Source organism: Podarcis erhardii (genome assembly GCF_964252035.2).
Source record: "Podarcis erhardii genome assembly, chromosome: 1".
NCBI lineage: Eukaryota > Metazoa > Chordata > Lepidosauria > Squamata > Lacertidae > Podarcis > Podarcis erhardii.
Window position 1 is genome coordinate 65,543,857 of NC_138497.1, and position 22,325 is coordinate 65,566,181.

The 22,325-nt window shown below is 40.3% G+C and overlaps 2 protein-coding genes across 7 annotated transcripts in view; both read right to left on the minus strand.

Annotated features, from left to right (window-relative positions):
• Positions 1-3,384, minus strand: part of LOC309325670 (doublecortin domain-containing protein 1-like) — a 263,957-nt gene extending 260,573 nt beyond the window's left edge. For all 6 annotated transcript variants that reach the window (XR_014149890.1, XM_081833907.1, XM_081833906.1 and 3 more), the window contains exons 1-2: positions 3,251-3,384; positions 2,718-2,880 (exon numbers count right to left, since the gene is read on the minus strand). Coding sequence is in view for 5 of the 6 variants with exons in the window: in XM_081833907.1 (XP_081690033.1) it covers positions 2,718-2,844 (127 nt within the window). In the remaining variant the exon portion in view is untranslated. The remainder of the gene's footprint in view (positions 1-2,717; positions 2,881-3,250) is intronic.
• On the minus strand, positions 3,224-22,303 carry LOC309329255 (doublecortin domain-containing protein 1-like; the record flags this gene model as incomplete). Its single annotated transcript, XM_081839996.1, has 4 exons — positions 22,195-22,303; positions 8,608-8,744; positions 4,946-5,215; positions 3,224-3,398 (listed from the first exon to the last, which is right to left on the minus strand). The coding sequence occupies exons 1-4, from the start codon at positions 22,240-22,242 to the stop codon at positions 3,224-3,226; spliced, it is 630 nt and encodes a 209-aa protein (XP_081696122.1). The 5' UTR covers positions 22,243-22,303.
• Positions 22,304-22,325: the final 22 nt, after the last annotated feature.

A 22,325-nucleotide genomic window follows, 5' to 3' on the forward strand; every position in this document is an offset into this window, starting at 1 on the left:
AGCTTCCCAGACAGTGTGATGGTTCTTTCCATTCTTTATATATCCATATATTTCTCTTTCTCTTCCTTTTCCAGCTACTGCATTTAATTCCCTTCACATTCAATTATCAAGTCTCCCCCTGCCCCTAAGTCTCTCAACTTCCCATGACATTAAGTTTCCATAGGCTGCCTGGGTAATTTTTCTCATTGCTTAGCTTTTTTTTCTAAGCTATTTTTTTAAAAAAATCAAAACCTTGGGGTTAAGGCAAGTCTACTGATGCCTCTCTCGTGTGTGTGGTTGGTGTGGTTTTAGCTCCAGCTTCACAAACACGGGAAGATTTGAATTCGTTTTAGTATATGATGGTGGTGGTCATCTAATCACATATTACTCTGCCCTCACTGTCAGTTTTATTTATGTTTTGTATCAGAAAAGGATGCCCTCCTTGTGACATGCCTTACCAATTTATTGATTTTTACAAATTATATTTATTGTAAATGCTCCTGGATTGTATATTGCAGTAACAGTCTTGTTAAAATGTTTTTACATACAGAATTCAGAAAACAAAATACTGACGTTGAATCCATTTACAGAATGCATTCAAATCATTAGGGATAAATCTGTGATCCCATTTAATTTATAAACCAGACTGTAAAAAGACCTATTGGATGTTCTTGGTGGGTCTTCTATGCATATCACTGACTTTTTCCTGTAATACTTACCCTAGCAGAGCCCTTTTAATGGACACACAATATGCTACACTGTGCCCAACCTCACCTACTCTTTCTTTTCTCAAAAGACAAGGCACATCTGCCACCTGCTCTAGTCTGAGTCCCAGAAACAACTGTCGAGCAGCAAAAAGATTGATTATCAGTCAAATACTATTGCAGTACACCAGATTTTGGTAGGTTAAGCTTGCTGATCCAGCAAGAGTTGGTGTGAAATTTTCAGTAATGTGTGCCAACATTTTGGTGCTAAAGGAACAGCAGTGCATGTCATGATGAAACACAGCCAAAAGATGCAGACAAAGCAGAGAAGTTTTTGTTGGATGAGAATGAAGTCGAGGTAAAGAAAGAAATGCTTGATGAATTGGAAAATACAAGCATTCATTAAATATGCCTGGAAAAGTAACCGCACCTTACATAAAATATCACACTGGCTATGAAGATTACTATAACATTAGATTTATCTCAGTAACTCCTAAGATGTTGAGACAATGTGAATATTGATTATTGTTGTTTATATGTCAGAACAGCAGGGCAATTCATTACTCCTACATGAACCAAAAAAAGATTTTAAAAAAATTTTTTAGCTAAATGTATTCTCCTTATTGAGTTAATAGACTAAAACATACTCAATGGATCATTTGGACTGTATTCAAGAAGACTGTCATATCATCTGTAATACTACACTACATGCATAATTCATGAGTTATGAAGAAATATAATTTATTCCAAAACATTGCAGGAATATATATTATATGGCTCAACTAGTGGGGGAAACTTAAGTATTCCCATCGTTCTAGAGTATTTATATGACATGCTTCTTTTATAGATATTTATAGGAATTCCAGTGATTAAGCATAATTTGCTATTCTTAAAGTAATCTGTTTCTAAAATACAAAACCAGCTATTTCTTTTGTCTGAGTCAACTGAATGCAAAACCATTTGTAAACAGTTTTCAGTGCAATTAATGTATTTTACAAAACATGAAGATGAATGTTTGTGTTGCTTTTCATCAACATTAAAACACAATTCCAATTTTTATATAAACTCTTGAATGATACTACATCTACAATTCTAAAAGATTTTAAACAATAACAATATATCAACTGAAAGCACTTTACTTTTCTCCTCTAAAACACACTACTTCCAAATTTGGTATTTTTAAATTGTTGCATATTACTGAATGGTGTGGCATTACAGATTGATTCTTAACCATTCCAGCTTAACATACAACATTATTTGGCTAATATTTAATACAATATTTATTCAATTATATTCTGATCATAAAGTCCAGCTATCTTATATGTCATATTTCAATTTCATACATAAATTTGTATTTAAACGCACTAGTCATTTAGTGCAGTAAAATATTGCCTAAATAAAAATCCATTTGCAACAAAATTGAAAATAGCAGCAATATAAAATTCTACACTACGCTCATAAGTAAACCTGAAAGCATATTACAAGAATTAGAGACATGAGGAAAAAAATAAGAGATTATGCTAAAAGAGCTTCAAATTTCAAAATGAAATATTAGAACAGGTGTACATATACATTTCTGTGTAACTTCAACGTGCATATTTTACACTGTGGCATCAGCAGTCTGATAATTATTTTAATGCTTTGTCTTAATAAAGGTCAAATGACTAAATTAAGAAAATACTCAAACTCTGAACTATTATTTTTGCTAGTGTAATAAGCCTAATGAATTGTGTCTGTTAGATGTCAGTGAAACTAAACAGTAAATTCAATAATCTCTTATTTAATTTATTATATTTTCACCATTTAACCTCCTGCAGGCTCCCTAATGTCTATTCAGATCTATATTAAATTAAGCACCAATGCTAATGAAGGGCAATAAACGTGGCTGTCAGTAGATTTTTCTTTCATTAAGCACATTATCCTCTTACTGAGCTGTAAATGAGTAAACATTAGTTTTGTTAAACCATGCAAAAAGACAGGATGAAAATCATTTTTAATTGCACCCCTTAAGCCATTGACTCTGGCATTTTTTACCTTTAATTTTTTTGAATGGATCTGAAAAGGGCTCTCCAGTTGAAATATAAACGTCAGCATCATGGGGTATGTCTATAGCATCGAGTGCTTCAGTGCCGTCTGCCAAGAAGACTCGTCGCGCAGCCATATTCAGCTTCAGCCTTCCAGTGCACTTCTCCAGCAGCTAAATCAGCCCCAAAAGGTAAGAAAAAAAATAGAAAAAAAATACTCATGTTAACTACTAAAATTTAATCAAGAATCAATACTTAAAAACCAAATCCTAACTAATTTCCCTCAACACAGTATATGTACATCCAATTGCTAAGTATTACCTATCAATGTTATTATTCGGCTACCATTTAATTGTATTGATTCAGCAGAAACTCCAAATTCTACTTTACATTTTACGGCCTCTGTTTTACGTTATATAATTGAAGGTAAAAATGCAGTAACTATGTATACGCTTAACAAGTGTGAAAATAAAAAGTGCTTCCTTTACTCAAAGATCAATATCTAAACAAAAATGGCTACACAGAAATTATATTGATGCTTACCAGTTTAATGGAAAGTGGCACTGTAACTTTAGCAAACACGCTTCTTGTACCATTCTTATAAGCTGTTACTCTGAGTATCTGTGGTTGTCGTTCAAAAATGGGCACTTCAGGGACCTTTTGGGCCAAATTGGATTTTAAGGACGAAGATCTGTAGAAAAACAATTCCAATTCAGTTGAACTAGACAGAAAGTACCTATACGAAAATTACAATTTAATTAATATAGTCTCTCTCAATGATTATTCAGATTGTGATTATTGCATTTTAAAACAAAATCATAATAATAAGCCCGTTTCCTAACTATATTGAGAACTGTAAACCAATGCTTCAAATTCAATTCACCTGTAAAAATTAAAAACTCAGGTGTAAAGTTGCTCTTATAAAGTTATACATAAAGATTCCACTGGTTTTTGTCTTCTTGATGCAAACACTGAAAAGTGATGCTTTGCTTTATAAAAAAAAAAACCCTATTATACTTATTTGACTATGTTTACTAAGAAGTAAGTCTGTGTTCAGTGGGGCATACTCTGAAAAAAGTATGTATAGAATTGTAACCTTATTCCCATTTTAACCTTTAACAAATCAATTAGACAAAGCCTGATTCATTTAAACAATATAACAATTTAAGTATGTGTTGAGCTGTTTTTTTAATCACCTGTGCCATTCCAGCTTATTGTGCCTTAAATGTGCACTTTTATTGCTTGTAGAGTAGAGTCTAAAAAGTGAGGTTGTTCTGCTATGCCAAGGAAATACTCTTCCTCCAATTTTGCTTGGTGTCTATGCACTTCCTACTGTGTGAAGCCACTGTTCGTGTGCTCACCTAGTACTGTTTTCCTCCCAAATATACCAAGACTCTGTTCTTGAATTTTGTCTAGGGTGGTTGTTTTCTTTAAAGTGTGTGTTGGAGCAATAAATGCTCCTCACTATCACCTATCAACATTGTGTATATATATTTAAAAGTAGAATAAAACAGCAGCAGAGTCTGTCCCTGTAGCAAAACAATTCTGCCATCTGTTTTTCAGTGATGAAATGTCACGCTACTGGCATGGAATAAGAGATAGTGCAAGTATCATGCAAAGAATGAAATGTACTTGAGGTACACACTGAATTTGTGGAAATTCCTCTTTATAATTTCATATAACGTACACCAACAGCACAACTCACTTCCACATTGTAGTCATATTCCAGAAATTCTGATGTATATGTTATGTTGTTTATAAGTCTGTCTCTCTCAGTTCCCTGTCCCATCCCATTCTCTGTTATAAAAAATAAATATTCCTATACATGATGCATTTCAGTGAAGGGAAAGGTATGCAAACTGTACATAGACTGGCACAACTGGCCTTTTATGGGTATAAAAATATTGACCTATTATGTATAATAATCTACGTGTGACTTGCATAGACGAGCTTCTCATATAAGGTATATTTATCACATTTAAAGCAGTTCTGTGAATAACCAAGATGGCAACCCTAAGCACACCTACTAGACTAGATACCAGTGAACTCAGAGGGACATACCTCTAGGTAAACAAGCTTAGGATTGCACTGCGATACCATTATATCAAAAATCTAAATAAAGATTGCAGTCTTTTACTGTAAGTTTGAGGTTGTCAATTGAATCATCACTGAGTCAGTTGAAAGGAGACAGAACAGCAACAGTCATAGTTAAAAGGAACATGGAACAGCTTTGATTACCTTAGCTGACCTGAAGGAGCACTGACAGGTCTGTTTCTCTTGGATGGTGATATAAGAGAAAAATTGTTTGTACTATTTGATTTGTAGCTGACTAGTTCTGATATTCTATCACTTCTCTGAACTGATTTTATTTGATGTGTGGAACCATCTTGAAGCTCTGACCTTCTTGGTATTACTGATGATTGCAGGGGACTCATAGGGCCAAACAGAGGCTCTCTTTGCTTTTCTTCTGTCTTTCCAGATGCCTTTGTGTTAGGGGAGATGCATTTTCTGAAAGAAAAATAGAGGGGGGACGACAGATATTGGGTTTAAGTAATCCCAAAACTAGGACAACATGGGAAATCCAGTCATGCACCCATGCCGGAAAATGTGACCAAAAGAGGTGGGCAATTGAGGAAGGAAAAAAGAATATCTGACATATTAAGGAATTACTACAAAGAGAAAGAATGTATCAAATAACTTTTTTTAATCTTCAGCTAAGAGGTTAGAAATAAACAGGAATCTAACTGCAGCTCTGACTGCTCTGATAACTACAGTTGGTTAAACTGGGTAACTACAATTAGTTAAAGTACAGAATACTAATGCTAGTAACTGACTAGACTACCACATTACATTCTGTGTGAGCCTGTTTTGGAAGACTATTTGGAAATCAGTCGAGAATACAGCTTGAGTCTAGCTGGACAGAACATATCACACTAGTTTTTAACCAGCCCCACTGACTACAAATACATATCTGAGCACAATTCAAAGTGCTGGTTTTAAACTTTAAAGCAGACACCCCCAACCTACTCTCCTTCAGGTGTTTTCAATTACAACAGATGAGCTGGCTGGGAATTATTTCTATTAACCAGTAATACCCTAAATATTACACATGAAAAAGCTACCCAGATATTTAGATGATCTGTTTGCATGTAACGTTTTGAAATATATCTATATAGCATTTTTCTCTGTTCCTATTGTAGTTCGTTGCCTTTATTCACTAAGATTATTTATTAAGAGGATGGCTTCTTAATCCTTTTCCATACATGGGAATATACTTAATGGTATAGTTTGCCTTGTGAGTTCAGTTCAGGATTAAGGTTTACTTTACTTTTTTCCAAGAAGACCAACAATTTATTTTGTTAAATTAAGTGTAAGCCAACAGATGCAGCATTTTAAGGTTACCTTATTATAGTCAACAGTGATAGAAATAATGCATTTTCCCCTTCATTTGTGACAAAGGTGACACAGCAGAATACTTAAGGAAACAGCAAGGCTTCTGAACTGCATTTAGATTTTAAATTTCAGAAATGAGAAAGACACAGGTGAGTGCTACAAGTGGCAGCTAGAGCACAGGGAGAAGGAAGTGGATCATGACTTTCAACAGTAAAAAGAGAGGAAGAGAGGAAGAGTTGAGGCTTAGTATATGTCAAAAATCTAAAGAGGAGATTGATGATGAGATCAATCTCATCCAAGGTAAGGCCTGGCCAAGGCTGAATGATAAAGATGAAAACAAATTCACAACATGCAACATCCATTTTCCCCCACACTATAGTATCAGACTTTCTATACAGAATGCAACATGGGTTTACACAAGTTCCTCCAAGTGTTAAGCAATATTTTAGGGTTGCCATATGTATTCTTTTTCCAGGACATGTCCTCTTTTTCGTGATGAACGTCATCATAGAGATCTAAAAGTGGAAGTTGGCAAATGTGTCCTCTTTTTTGCTCTTCAAAATATGGCAACCCTGCTGTAAGAAAGCAAAGCTCTGATGTTACTTCAGTAACATTCATTCTTATAAAGGAGCAGTACTGTCTCAGTTGTAAGCTCCACCTTTAGTGAAAGGCACCTGTTCAGTTGGCCTGCTTCATCATCCCTTTAACTGGTGCTGGTTTCAACCTACAGTATAAAGCTTTAAATGGCTTGGGACTGCAGTACCTCAAGGACTGCCTCTCTGCATATGAACCTCTCCGGACCTTGAGATCATCTGAGGCTCTTCTTCATGTGCCTCCTCCATGAGAGGTTTGGAGGGTGGCAACATGAGAGTGGGCCTTTTCTGCAGTAGCTCCCCGTTTGTGGAATGTTATCCCCAGGCTGGTTTGGCTGGTGTCTTCATTATACAGCTTTGGGCACCTGGTGAAAATTTTCCTTTTTAATCAAGCTTTTGGCTGATAGACATCTAAATGTACTTTTAAATGTGTTGTGGAAGGGGAGTTATTGGGTTGTCTTTGTATTTATCGTATCTATTTTTATTATGTCTTTTGTGGTATTTATATTGTGGCTTTGTGTTGTGAACCACCCTGAGACCTATGGGTATAGGGTGGTGTACAAATTTTAACAAGAAGAACAACTCCTCTGACAGAATGGTAGAGACTTTGGTTCTACTGGGGCTTATGTGATGGAGTCCACCGAGTCAAGAACAGCAGTGCAATATTATTTCATTAATTCATTCCTTTTATGTACCACCTTTCTGCCAAGGAACCCAAGGGGATTTACAGGTTTAAAGTGCTAAGACAAATGATGTAACATGTAAAATGGGGAGAGGGGGAGACAGTCTGACTGAAGCAGGCCCTGACGTTGTCTCTGCCAGCCTCCCTCATGCTCTTCCTCCTCCTCCCAGGGCAAATGATTCATTTGCCACTGAAAAAGGCTTTTTAGACAAAATGTGCCTGTCAATTGGCTACAGAAGATACCTGGTTCATGAACATCCTAAATGATTAATATATTTACATGTATTCAGTTTGCCAACAAGTGTTGTAGATGAAGACGTATTTATTGCTTATAGTATTCCTTTCATAAAGCTATCATTTAAGTTACATATTTTATGTACGAGGCCACCTTGATTCCTGTGTACTCCTATATCATTCGTCAGGGAACACATACTATTGGTTTGGTTTTGAATCCAAGGTCACCCTGACAATCCACTCACACCATGACTAACCTCAGTTTCACTCATGCAAGCTCCCCTTAACGTTCTCCACACACAGTCACTTCTATTGGCAACTGACAAGTAATGGGGCACCCATGTTCAGAAAAGAGGAACAAAATGGATATTGCCCTCATGCCTTCCTGTAAGTTTTCTAACGGTATTTGGCTAGCCACTGTTAGAAACCAAATCCCAGACTATATGGAGCAGTAAGCCTAGCCTAAGATCACAAAAGCCCACTCAATCAAGGCCCACTTTGTTCCCACAATACCATGCTTCAAAAATATTTGTTTTCACCACCACCTCAAGAGTAGTTTCTTTTGTCACACATGGCAGGCTTCAGGGAAACTCTGGAGCACTGAGACTCTGAAGGGGCACTAGTACCACAGGCTCATTCTTGGGCTTGCCCTACTTAAAATTTCCCTTCTAACTAACCCATGACAGCAGTGAAGAAAGAAAGAAGGAACAGCTGAAGGTGGGAAACAGGAGATGAATTTGACCTCTTGCTAAGTATTATGACATCAGCATCATCATTTTATTATTTATACCCCACCCATCTGACTGGATTGCCCCAGCCACTCTAGGTGGCTTTCAGCATACACAGAAGCATAATAAAACATCAAACATTAAAAACTTTCTTGTACAGGGCTGGCTTCAGATGTCTTCTAAAAGTTGTATAGTTACTTATGGAAGGGGGGGGTGGCCATTATGTTGGCATGTAAGAAAAAGTGATAAGGCTGGGTTGACCATACTCACTTTTTCAGTACTGTAGTATCTACATTCCTTTGACATAAAGTCCAGGGTGAAGTTGAAACACTACAATTTCTTTCTGAAGTTACAGAACACAGGGCATCAGTTGAATCACAAGTTTCTGTTTCACCATTTTCCATTTCCTGCAGAGGGAAAATAAAATATTCAATCAAAATTTCAAGTATAAGATTCTCTATGGTCAGTATATGTTTCTAAAATGAAGCTGGATTTGATATCTGGGTCACACTGTAACTTTAATATTATAATAGTAACATAAGAAGAGTAGCTTAAGTAGGCAACACCAACAATCCAATAACCTTCTCTATAATTGTCCATTGTCGGATGCTACAACAGATGCATATTATTAGTTTGGAGGTATTAAAATAATGTTGCTGTCATTATTATTATTATATTTATTTACATCCCACCTTTTTCCTGGACCAGTACTCAAGGTGGCTTACACAAATTAAAACAAGACATATGAAACATAAAAAGGAAAAAACCTATAAAAGACAATAATTAAAATAATTAAACTGTATTAAATAATATAAAAACAAATTATTAAAATAAAGCTAATAAAAACTATAAAAACATCACAGCAATATTAAAAGCGCTTTAAAAAGTCAGTTCCCAAAGGCCTGTGTGAATAAAGCGGTCTTCACCTGCTGCCAGAAGAACAAAAAGGAGAGAGCCAACCTAGCTTTTCTAGAAAGGGAGTTCCAAAGTCTGAGACCAGGGACAACCTCAGGGAAAGATATGACCTATGAACTTGCCAACTCTTCTTCAGAGAGCCAATTATGCCATTGGTTATTATGACACTGCAACGTACAGCAACATGTATAAAATCTATCATGTGATAGCAATGTAAAGTCTAGGATCTTAGACGCACAATAAGGTTCAGAATGCCTAAGCTAGTAAAAGGCAGTTCTGGCAACCAGAACTGCCTTCTACTAGCTTAGGCATTCCCAGAGCACAGCCTAACTATCTACAGTCATACCTCAGGTTGAATGCGCTTCAGGTTGAGCGCTTTCGGGTTGCGCTCCGCGGCAACCCGGAAGTAACAGAGCACGTTACTTCCGGGTTTCAACGCTCACGCATGTGTAGATGCTCAAAATGACGTCACGCGCATGCACAGAAGTGGCAAAATGTGAACCGCACACGCGCAGATGCGCCATCGCGTCTTACGTTCTATTCAGGATGCGAATGGAGCTCCGGAACGGATCCCGTTCACATCCCAAGGTACCACTGTACTTGGCTCTTTGGGGAAACTGTGACCCCAACTCCCAGTGGTTTCATGTAGTTGTTGAAAAGTACAAGGGACAAGACAGGAACTTAAATGTCAGTGACCAAGGGGTGGAACAAAAGCTTCCCAGCACCATCTTCTGAGTCTGTCCATTAGGAAGGACAGTGTAGCACCATGCTTCCAAGACCCGTCTTGCGGACATGGTCCAGAAGGATACCATAGTCAATGGTATAACCAGTATTGTGTAGTAGTGCAGTAAGGTGCTGAGCTAGGACCTGAGAGACCAAGGTTCAAATCCTAACTCAGCCATGGAGCTCGCTGGGTGACCTTGGGTTAGCCACAATCTCTCAGCCTAACCTACCTAACAGGGTTGTTGTCAGAATAAAATGGGGGTGGGAGGTGAACCTTATAACTACCTTGAGCTCTTTCAAGGACATGTGGGGTAAAAATAACAATATTAACACAGAAAGCTGCCAGGTTCCAAGAGAAACAATAGGGTCACATTTGTCACATCTGTTTGGCAGCATAAGTTTCCATAAGAGCAACCAAGGCAGTTTCTGCCCTGAATCCAGGTTGTAAACCAGAATGGAATGGATCTAAATATCTGTCTCATCCAAGTCTGCCTGAGCTAACACAACAGCACTGCCACACACTCCAAAATCTTGCACACTGGTTGTATTCACTTCAATGCAGCAATATCACTTCAAGACTTTGAATGGCTGTGAAATCAAACAAGCTAGATACTATTGGAATCCAAAGAAAATAATACACCAAACTATAATACACAATATTCTACTTTGATGTCATCATTCAAAGTTTACATGGTTCAAAATGGAAGTTTCACCTGACTTCAGAAATGTATCAAAAGATAATAACTGACAATACACAGTATAGATGTGTTCAGTTCAGTGTCAAATAGTAAGGGTAAGAGATAATGAAGGACATTCAAGGAACTGTAAATGACCTGCTATTTATATCTGGCAAAATATGTTTATATTTTTAAAAGAAACTATATAACCAGACAAATGTTAAGAATGTCAGAATTACTTCATATTTTCTGAAGAATATATGTCATCAAAGCCAATTAGCCCATTGCCCCTTCTTCACAAACACATGGGAATAAACCCAATTATCTTGAAAAAAGCCAATTAAAAATTAAACAGATAATCTTAATATCCAAACTTCTAATAATCTTTGGATAATTACTTTTCTCACAAATATGTTTTTAATGTAAACTGTGAAATATTGTCCTTACAAGCAGCAAATACAACATTCTCAATGCTCTGTTGTCTTTAAATGTTGCATTGCAGCTTGCGGTAACAAGTAATCATAGTGACATTAAACATGCCTACTTTTCTGATGCAGGTCTCATATTTACAGAGCAATCCTAACTATTAATATGCCAGGGGGAGAGATATACGCGCTACAATGGCAAAATGTCTGCCATGTCTTACACTCGTCTAGCCCAGAACACTAAGGGAAAACACACTGCTCCAGAAAAGCGCAGAATGGAATAACAAGAGCCACAGTCCCAGAAACCTTGGAAGCACTGCCAGCACCCACAAATCGCACCCTTTATACTACACACAACTCATCGCAACACACAAGGGAAGGAAGAGGAGGCCATATAGCACAACACCTAAACAGCTTCCTTGTGGAAAGGCCTGCAGAAAGAGCACAGTATCTCCTGTGGAGCAATGCTTAAAGACCCACTGAAGGAGGGAAAGGACCGATATAAACAGCAAATTGTCCAGTAGCACCTTAAAGGTAAAGGGACCCCTGACCGTTAAATCCAGTTGCGGACGACTCTGGGGTTGTGGCCCTCATCTCGCTTTACTGGCCAAAGGAGCTGGCGTTTGCCCACAGACAGCTTCTGGGTCATGTGGCCAGCATGACTAAGCCGCTTCTGGTGAACCAGTTTGTTCTTGGTATAAGCATGCACACGAAAGCTTATACCAAGAACAAACTTAGTTAGTCTCTAAGGTGCTACTGGACAGTTTATTTATTTATTTACTGAATTATATTTCAACTGCGTCAGACCAACCTGGCTACCTACCTGAATCTATAAACAGCAAAGTCAGCCACAGCACACAGAGCAACAAGCTCTGGGTGTTCACAACTACAGGCAGTGACAGGAACATCTAGCTGTCATGAATGCAACCCAAGATTGGAGGAGTGCACAGAGACATGTATTAATTTTATTTAACAAAGAGCTCTCAGTCATGCAATACATTCACACATGCTTTGCAGGAATATAGTTACCAACTATAGTTTCTCTGACTAACCAAGTGGCCAGTTTAGAAGCATAGAGAGAATGTGGAGTGGGATGAGGCAGAAGCTCCACACTGCTTCTTGGGTTGCTGCAGGGGTTTTATCCAAAGTTGCCTGTGACTCCAAATTTCATATATTCTCTGCTCGGTCTCTTCATTACTTTAGGGTGTGTTAGAATGACAGTTGCAGGGTGAATGTCAGGCGGGCCAAAGCTCAGAATGAGCTCAGGCTTGCAAGAGATGTTAAAAATAATTCGGCTATGTTCGAAGCAAGAGTAGGTAGCTAGCCGTGTTGGTCTGACGCAGTCAAAATATTACACCACTAGTGCACGTTCTCACCTAGAAGGACAGGAAAGATGACTGGTCAGAGAGTGACAAGCCCACTGGTTCTGGTAATGTCAAACTCCAGCTGCTACACTCTCCTATAAGTTCCATCCTGAGACCAGCTGAGAGGCATGGTATTGAAGACCTTTGAACATTAAAATCTTTTCAAACCTGAAAACTTTTGCTTAATTAGCAAGTAAGCAGGCTAATAAAAGCAGGTTAGCACAGAGAGAATACTCCATTACCTATACCTGTGTAGCAATATGCCTTCTCTCTTTGAAATCAAAACTATCTTGTATAGAGGAAGGCAACAATGCTGCAATTCAGGTTGCAATGGAGATGTTCTCCTGTAAGAAAGTAGGGGCTGGGTATTGACATTGAGATTCAGCTAAAAGGCTGTGCTAGATGCCTACAGCTCTTGATAATTTTTGCACATTTTCTGTGAAATGACATGCTATGACCCTACACTCAGAAGCAGCACTCTTTCCTCTGGTGGTTCAATGAGTTTCAAAAATGGAACACCCCCTTGTTGAATTTCAGCTAGTCATCATTACATACACTGAGGTGCAATCTACACACATATAAAAAAATGCTGCGAAAATGCTATTTTTTAAAAAAAAAACTTTTTAAAAGCTTGAATTTGCCATAGCTCACCATCGCCATCTAGTGTCACACTTTTATATTGCATGTTACAACACACTTAAAACTTTTTATACTCCTAGAATGCAGAATACTTTCATACACAGCCTACCTCTCCAGCATAAGCAACACCCACCCACGCTTACTGCCATGCATATGGATTATATGGATTATATGCATATGTGACAAATACACAAAATTGCCAAGGAACTGTATATTCATTTCCTTGGTTATAATTCTCTGTATAAAGGTTGGAAAGGTTCAGTAAACGGACCATATTGGCAGTACTACTAAAAAAGATATATGATATATATAAATTATACATATATATATATGTTGAGCAGCAATTTTAGACTGCTACAGTAAAAAAATATTGACTTGCTTTGGAATCTGCCCGAGCATAATACTACAACTTATAAGCAAGAAGAAGAATGAAAATGCCAGACATTTTTATGTCTCTGTCTGAACAATTAGAACCTGATTAAAAAGCAGTTGCTGTCTGGAGTTTAACGAGCAATTTATGCACTACCTGACAAAACATTATCTGAACATTTCATTCAAATCAACTTGAATAACAGCAATGACACACTGTTTAAGAATAGGCTGCAGAGGATCAACAATATATTAATACTTGGGGTTTTAAAAAACATTTTACACAGAAATCCTGTACATGTCTATGCAGAAGCCCCACTGAGTTCAAAGGGACTTGCTCTTATTGCAGCATCAGTAACAATTCTAGTAAGTATAATAAAAATTAAAACTTGAAATTGCCACATAAAAAGAATTAACAGTAAAATAATTTCCGAATCCCAAAAACAAAGGAAAGACTCAAAATCAAACTGAATCGATCTCTTATTCAGTTTTACATAAAATAGGGAGACATAATCAATTTGGCTATGGTCCACAATATACTTAACCATTCATTCATTAAGGGTGCCATCCAAATCCTAGCTAAGCACTAGTAAGGTGTGATGGAACAGCAGGGTCACTGCCACATCCACAGTCCTATTGCTTAGGCTGGCTGGGGCAGGAGGTGTGTGGGTCTGCAAAAAGCCTGACACTGACTGAGTGATCAGGCCCAAAGTGACCCCAAAGCCATCAAGTGGGGTTGGTTTGAGATCTAGCAGATTCTGGGCCAGCTCATCCCCTCTAACAGAAAACCCTATTTTGTGGCTTTTTGCAGGAAGCCACGGGGGGCGGGGCAGGAAGCTCAGCTACCCACTCTTTCACTAGATGGAAAGGGGAGCTCTCATCAGTGGAGTAATGCTAGCATCATTCTTTGGGTGGAGGCTAGTTCTGGGTGTGGCACAGGAAGACCTCCATCCCATTCAACCCCCACCCTGTGTGCTGCAATGGGGAGTTATGTTGCACCATAAGGATGCTACTTTAGTGTCCTGAATCCCTGGCCTACCTAGCAGTGAATCAGTATGTTGAGTCCCTAGTCTGGGGTCAAACCACATGTCCAAAGTCCCACAGAGATCCAGGAGCACCCGAGCTGAGGCCCATCAACATGGACAGTTGAGCAGACACATCACCTCAGCTCTGCTGCCCTTTTATACTCTGAATGCTGATTGCAGCATCTGGGCTTGATGAGGCATGTGACCCTCAGTTGTTCTGAGCCTACTCCAGCTGAGGAATCAAACATTTCCTCTCAGAATTAGTGAGCCCCACCTGACCAGCAAGGGAGCTGGGTTGTGGGCCTTGCCTGCCTCACCTTTGCCTATTGCTCCCCATGACTCAGAGCCTACCTTGTTTGTGGAGACAGGGCCCCCTCTGGCTCTGGTGATGGGTCCTGCTGCTCTGGTTCCTGTGCACTGACCCACATCCCTTCGTCATCCTCCGTCACCCTGTGGCTACTTCCTACACCAACCTTCACTTCCCCACCCCCAGCTTGCCCCAGTGTGTCCCAGCCCCGGCTACACCCCTTGCCAGGATCCTCTTCCTCCTCCCCATTGTCCTGCCAGTTCATGACATTTAGGTTTCCATTAGGAGGAACTAGTGGGTTTTTGCAGGTTACTATATTCTCTACTGTGGGACACGGGTGGCGCTGTGGGTTAAACCACATAGCCTAAGACTTGCTGATCAGAATGTCGGCGGTTCGAATCCCCGTGACGGGGTGAGCTCCCGTTGCAGGGTCCCTGCTCCTGCCAACCTAGCAGTTCGAAAGCACGTCAAAGTGCAAGTAGATAAATAGGTGCTGCTCCAGCGGGAAGGTAAACGGCGTTTCCGTGCGCTCCTCTGGTTTGCCAGAAGTGGCTTAGTCATGCTGGCCACATGATCCAGAAGCTGTACACCGGCTCTCTCAGCCAATAAAGCGAGATGAGCGTTGTAACCCCAGAGTCATCCGCGACTGGACCTAATGGTCTGGGGTCCCTTTACCTTTATATTCTCTACTAATTCATATGTCACAGGGTAGTTTACATAGCATAAAGAAAAACTAAGTTTAACACTATTAGAACCAATAATATTTTACTATAAGCAGCAACTATTTAATAAGATTAACATTTTCTTTACCAATTAAACTGTTAATATAAATGTAAGGGGATGGTGAATAAAATCAGGCACCTGTGGTAAAAAAGCACCTTCATTCTTTTTAAATTTTGCATTTCATTTTTTCCCCATTGCTAAGTACCACTTATATAAGACAATAACTATTCTCCTTGGAAGCAGAGCCACATGTAAAAATAATTTTCCATTTTTCTTTTGAATGTGAACCTTCCAGCAATGCCTCTAATTTTCTCTTAAATCATCTCTCAATCATCTTAAGGTTCTAGTAGATAAACATTGATAAATGTTTGATACCAAATCATTTGAATTGTTATCATCTTTATACAAACTCATAAAGTTACTGTGTGATGGAGATTGCAATCCTAAACACATACCTAGGAGTAAGCCCCATTGAAACCAATAGAACTTACGTCTGAGTAGGCAAGTATAAAATTCTACTATAAGGTTACCATTTCTAACGTTATTCCACACAGCAACTATATTATTTTGTAAACACACAATTAATCCATTCCATGGTTCAAAATTATTGGAATGTATTTAATTGGTGATTTCTACTTTTAAACAGCAAACTTAGGTTTTTATCCATGCAATGCTTCATGAAATTTATGTTGTAATATCAATTTTTATTTATATATAAATGCAAGCAAGTTTAAAACAATTATTACTAAAATAATAAAATAATAGCCTACTGCTAGACTGACTTAACATCTGATTAATGTTGCATCTTGAATTCAGGTTAAGAAGTAGATGTTTTAATGGAAAATATATAGATAAATTGGCACTGTTGACAACGGCATAAACCAAACCATACTATCTTTTGAATTATCATAACTGACTGAATTTCCTCTTTTTGCTCTTAATTCACCTGCAGCACATTAGACAAGGTAATAATTTATGATAATCATATGAAAATATACAATTAATATTCATCACCTCTAGTTTCTCATCACTTTAGATAATCAGTAATGCAGAGTGAAAATGCTGTCAGATTTCTAATTGCTTTGTAATGGGCCTGAAATAGGGAAATCATTAAAGACAAACAATCTGTCACTTGTCTGTTACTTTAACTATCTATCACTAAAAAAGAAACTCATTAAAGAAATTGCTAATGAGCTACAAAAGACTGCACTGAATGTGTCCTGCAATGTATTTTAAACAATACAGTATCTGCCTAAATAATTCCCTAGACACTGTATACATTTTTGTGGACTTAGGAAACATGTATCGCTCATGCAGCTTGATTTTATTATGATAGTTTCGCACTTAACATGTAAATAATTCACATTATTTTCAATGTGACTTACTTCCACATGGCATCTACTGACCTGAGATCCAGATGCATCTATAGAAAGCTGCTCTCTGTGCATTTGGGCAACATAGACTTGAGTCTTCCTGTCTCAATACTTCCTTGCCCTTCAGTCAGGGGATTCCTATTTATCAAATAAATTTACTAGGGAACCTCCACATAATTTATTATCAGGGCAGGCAAATTTGGTACTATTATTACTGCTATTAATACTTTCACTAACTATTTACTGTATTTAGCATCATCCCTGTGTAAAGGGATGAAATGGAAGTGACATGGTTACTGTTTAGAAAGCTTACAATAATCAAATAATTGAGTTGTCATCACTTTAGCCAAACCACCACATACAAGAGGGAGTTGTCAGTCAATTCAGGGTAACACTGAGGTTGACCCTGTGTGTGTGTACACACACACACACACACACCTTTAGAACAACCCCTAAGGTGGAACACCCCCCCCCCAAAATAAATAAAAAAACCCAGCCCAGTGAGGACTTAACATGTATAGTGCCCTCAGAATACTGATTGTTGAGAAGCAGGGGAGAATTCTGAAAACTGAATGGACAGAAAAAAATTGAATGGTTTGGTTGGAAATGTAGGAGGAGGCATAGACACAGATATAAACAGGAAAGAGAGAACCATTTCATTGTCTGTAAAGGCCATTTCTTGGTACACATTGAGAAGTTATTTTGAAATATCCCCAGGGACAGAAGTGCTTAACCGCCATAAAAATCAATGGAGAAATCCAAGTAACATTAAACAATTTGTCTGTTGGTGGCTTGATATTACAAAAATAATGAAGCGTTTTAAAAGCTTTCTTTTTATTGTATTTTAAAAGATGAGATCAACATAATAGTTTTGCAATCCCAATAATTTATCTGAAACTTGGATAACTTTACTTAAAAAAAATTAAAAATTGTCCAGTAGCAACTTAGAGACCAACTAAGTTGGTTCTGGGTATAAGCTTTTGTGTGCATGCACACTTTTTCAGATACACTGAAGCAGAAGTCACCAGACCCTTATACAGTGGTGCCTCGCAAGATGAAATTAATTCGTTCCGCAAGTTTTTTCTTCTTGCGAGTTTTTCGTCTTGCGAAGCACGGTTTCCCATAGGAATGCATTGAAAATCAATTAATGCGTTCCTAGGGAGACCGCCTTCAGACCAGGTCCGGGGACAGTCTGTCCCCGGACCTCTTCTGAGGGCTGGCGGGGGGAGAAGGACTTTTCTCCCCACCACCAGCCTTCAGAACAGCCTTCTGAAGGCTGGCGGTGGGAAGAAAAGCCCTTCTCCCGCCGCCAGCCTTCAGAAGAGTTCCTGCAGGGCTGCCTAGGCTGCGGATAGCAGCCTGCTGCCCGGCGCGAGGGGCGCTCTGCTTCAGAGCACCCCTCACGCGGGGCAGACATTCGCAGCTTGGGGAGCCCTGCAGGACTTCCCCGCAGGGCTCTCCAAGCTGCGGATAGGGACAGCAGGCTGCTATCCGCAGCTTGGAGAGCCCTGCGGGGAACTCTTCTGAAGGCTGGCGGGGGAGAAGGGCTTTTCTTCCCACCGCCAGCCTTCAGAACAGCCTTCTGAATGTTGGCGGTGGGGAGAAAAACCTTCCTCCAACTGCAAGTCTTCAAGACAGGTCCGGGAACAGAGGAGAAGCGCTGCCGCCTTCCCCTCTGTTCCCGGACCTGTCCTGAAGGCTTGCGGTGGGAGGAGGGCTTTCCACCCCACCGCCAACATTCAGAATGCTGTTCTGAATGTTGGCGGTGGGGAGGAAAAACCCTCCTCCCACCGCAAGCCCCGGGAACAGAGGAGAAGCGCTGCGCGCCTTCTCCTCTGTTCCCGGACCTCCCACCGCAAGCCTTCAGGACAGGTCCAGGAACAGAGGAGAAGGCGCGCTGCGCTTCCCCGCTGTCCCCGGAGATTTCCCTATGGGCTTTCGTCTTGCGAAGCAAGCCCATAGGGAAATTCGTCTTGCGAAGCCGCTAAAAATCGGAAAACCCTTTTGTCTTGCGGGTTTTTCGTTTAGCGAGGCATTCGTCTTGCGGGGCACCACTGTATATAGTGGGAGGGTGGGGTGGGGTTTTTCTCAGAAGGGTCGTAGGAGATGGGTGACCGACTCTTCTCTCTAAAAGTATGAATCAGAAAAATATCCATCTGCAGCAATTTACATATAAAGCTAATGTTTCATGAACAAATAATAATAATAATAATAATAATAATAATAATGTTATTATTTATGCCCCGCCCATCTGGCTGGGTTTCCCCAACCACTCTGGGCAGCTTACAGCACATAAAAAATGGTAAAACATTAGACATTTAAAATTTCCCAATACAGGGTTGCCTTCAGATGTCTTCTAAAAGTCAGATAGTTGTTTATTTCTTTGACATCTGATGGGAGGGAGTTCCACAGGGTGGGCGCTACTACCAAGAAGGCCCTCTGCCTGGTTCCCTGTAACCTCACTTCTCACAGAGGGAACCACCAGAAGGCCCTCAGAGCTGGACCTCAGTGTCCAGGTTAAACAATGGGAGTGGAGACGTTCCTTTAGGTATACTGGGCCGAGGCCGTTTAGGGCTTTAAAGGTCAGCACCGATACTTTGATTGTGCTTGGAAACGTACTGGGAGTCAATGTAGGTCTTTCAGGACCAGTGTTATATGGCTTGGCGGCCACTCCCAGTCACCAGTCTAGCTGCCGCATTCTGGATTAGTTGTAGTTTCCAGGACACCTTCAAAGGTAGCCCCACATAGAGCGCATTGCAGTAGTCCAAGCGAGAGATAACTAGAGGATACACCTCTCTGGCGAGACAGTCTGCGGGAAGGTAGGGTTTTAGCCTGTGAAGCAGATGGAGCTGGTAGATAGCTGCCCTGGACACAGAATTAACCTGCACCTCCATGGACAGCTGTGAGTCCAAAATGACTCCCAGGCTGCGCACCTGATCCTTCAGGGTCACAGTTATCCCATTCAGGACCAAGGAGTCCTCCACACCTGCCCGCCTCCACACCTGCCTGCCTCCTGAAACCCCAAAACGGTATTTCTGTCTTGTTAGGATTCAGCCTCACTCCATTAGCTGCCATCCATCCTCCAACTACCTCCAGTCACTCACACAAGACACTTGCTGCCTTCAATGGTTCTTATTTAAAAGAGAGGTAGAGCTGGGTATCATCTGCATACTGATAAACACCCAGCCCAAACCCACTGATGATCTCTCTCAGTGGCTTCATATGAATGTTAAAAAGCATGGGGGAGAGGACGGTACCCTGAGGCACCCCACAAGTGAGAGCCCAGGGGTCTGAACACTCATCACCCAACACCACTTTCTGGACGTGGCCCAGGAGGAAAGAGCAGAACCGCTATATAACAGTGCCCCCAGTTCCTCTAGATGGTCCAGAAAGATGTCATGGTTGATGGTACCAAAGGCCGCTAAGAGATCCAGCAGAACTAGGAAGCAGTTCTGTGTGTCAAGCATATGGTAGAGATTATTGGAAACAGTAGAAAAAAGGTTTTATGGAAAATGATTTGTGACCAACATAACATGTGACAATTCACTGACAGACACCCACAAATAAATGTCTCAGAAGCAAGACGCTGTGTATATGACACTTGACTATGCATTCACAAGCTGCAGGTCAGCATCAAGTCCATGTGGGAAGTTGTAATGCCCACAGGAATATACACTTGGCTGTGGCAACACCCTAATGATTTGTTTCTTTTCACCCCCATGTTTATCATCATTTGCAGGGAAGACAAATGTCACAGAAATCTCATCTTTAAAGGGGATTTCATACTAATGAATATCATTTTGCATCACCTGGCCAACCAATTTCCCAGTTCAAATTCAACATTAACAACATTTTGAACTGACACCAGTACTTCAGTGGCTGTTTCTGCTTCATCACCTTTTAAAAAAGATAATCACATTTCCCACAGGGACAGTATTCCCTGTGTTTACGGTGTTTACTTTAAATTATGTTAAAAATCAATTTACTGTTTGTAAATTAAGTCTGCCTTCAACCTTTTATGGGGTTGTACTGTTCCCTGAGGCAACGCAAGGGACCCTCTGTTCCTGAAGTGAATGTTTGTATCTCTAGATCAGGGGTGAGGAACATTCGGCCCTTGGGCAAATCTTGGCCCTCCAGACTTCTTCATTTGGCCTGTGAGGTCATTTTGAGCAAGCCATGACCACCCACTCTACACCTGATGTCATACAGGTAAGGGCAGGGCTTGCCCAAAGCTCATTTGTGCAGCTCCCAAAGTGTCCAACACCCAGCTGGTTGTCAGGACACTTTGAAGAACTGTGCAAATTAAGGACCCAGCACAAAGCAGGACAACTTCGCCTTCACATCAGCCAATACAAAGGGAGAGCAATCCTGCAGGCAGCATTCCCATACTCAGCACTAAACAGGATTGCTGCCCACATCAATCCTGCCTAGCTGCTTTCATTAACAAACTAAATGGCTCATAATATACGTAGAACTGTATCAGGGATAAACGTCTTCCATTTCCACCTTCACCAGGGTCTCAGTGGGGCTACTCTCTTCCAAGCTCAGTTCATCATTTGCCCAATCAGAATGCTAGCGACAAATGACAAATTGTATTAGTAGATGTGACAGTATCATATTGATGCGGAGGGAGGGAAATTGGCATTTACACATTTGCACTCTGAGCCTTTATTTACACATAAGTCTGATTCATTGTGTGTTGCTTGATCGTAAAGGGTGGCGTTCAACGTTCAGAGTAAACCCACTGAAATCAACAAACGTGACCGTTCATTGCAGTGGGTCTATTCTGAATAAAACTTGGCTGAATAGCAACCAAAGAAGGCCCCAGTCTACGTCCTTAAATAGAGCTAACTTATGACAAAAACAAAAAAACAAAAAGTTTTGCTCTACTTTTCTAAACCCAGAACTCTTGCTATTTTAAAGTGAGGTAGCTCAGGAAAAAACAGGGGCATTCCTATCTCCTCCCCCCCCCCCCTAGTTTCCATTATATGTTCCTTATCTTAGGGCTTAGGAATTGCCTCCTCCCCACCCCCACCCCCCAGCAATTTGTATGGAATGCGACTCCATACAAATTTCTCCTCCCGCGTCTCCGGATTGGAGATAAGGGTGCTGAAAACAGGCAATATTTAGAGCGGGCTAAACACCCGCTTAGACCCGTTGCTCGAAGAAGCAAGAAAAGGCTAAGCGAAGCTTCCCTTAAATTTTCTCTGGAAGAGATAAAGCTAAGCCCAGGTCCCCGCAGGGGAGTAGGAGAAGAGAGGCTCTCGATTCTACCCAAACGAAGAATTAAGTAACGTGAAGACAAACGCTCACTCACAAAGCGCCGCGGCTTCTCCATCTGCTCCGAGCGGCCTTCGGTCGCCATGACGACGGCGTCTCTCTCCTCAGCCGGGCTCGCTTTCCTCCGTGTGCGTCGACATGCGGGGCCGGGTAGGAAACAGGCACAGC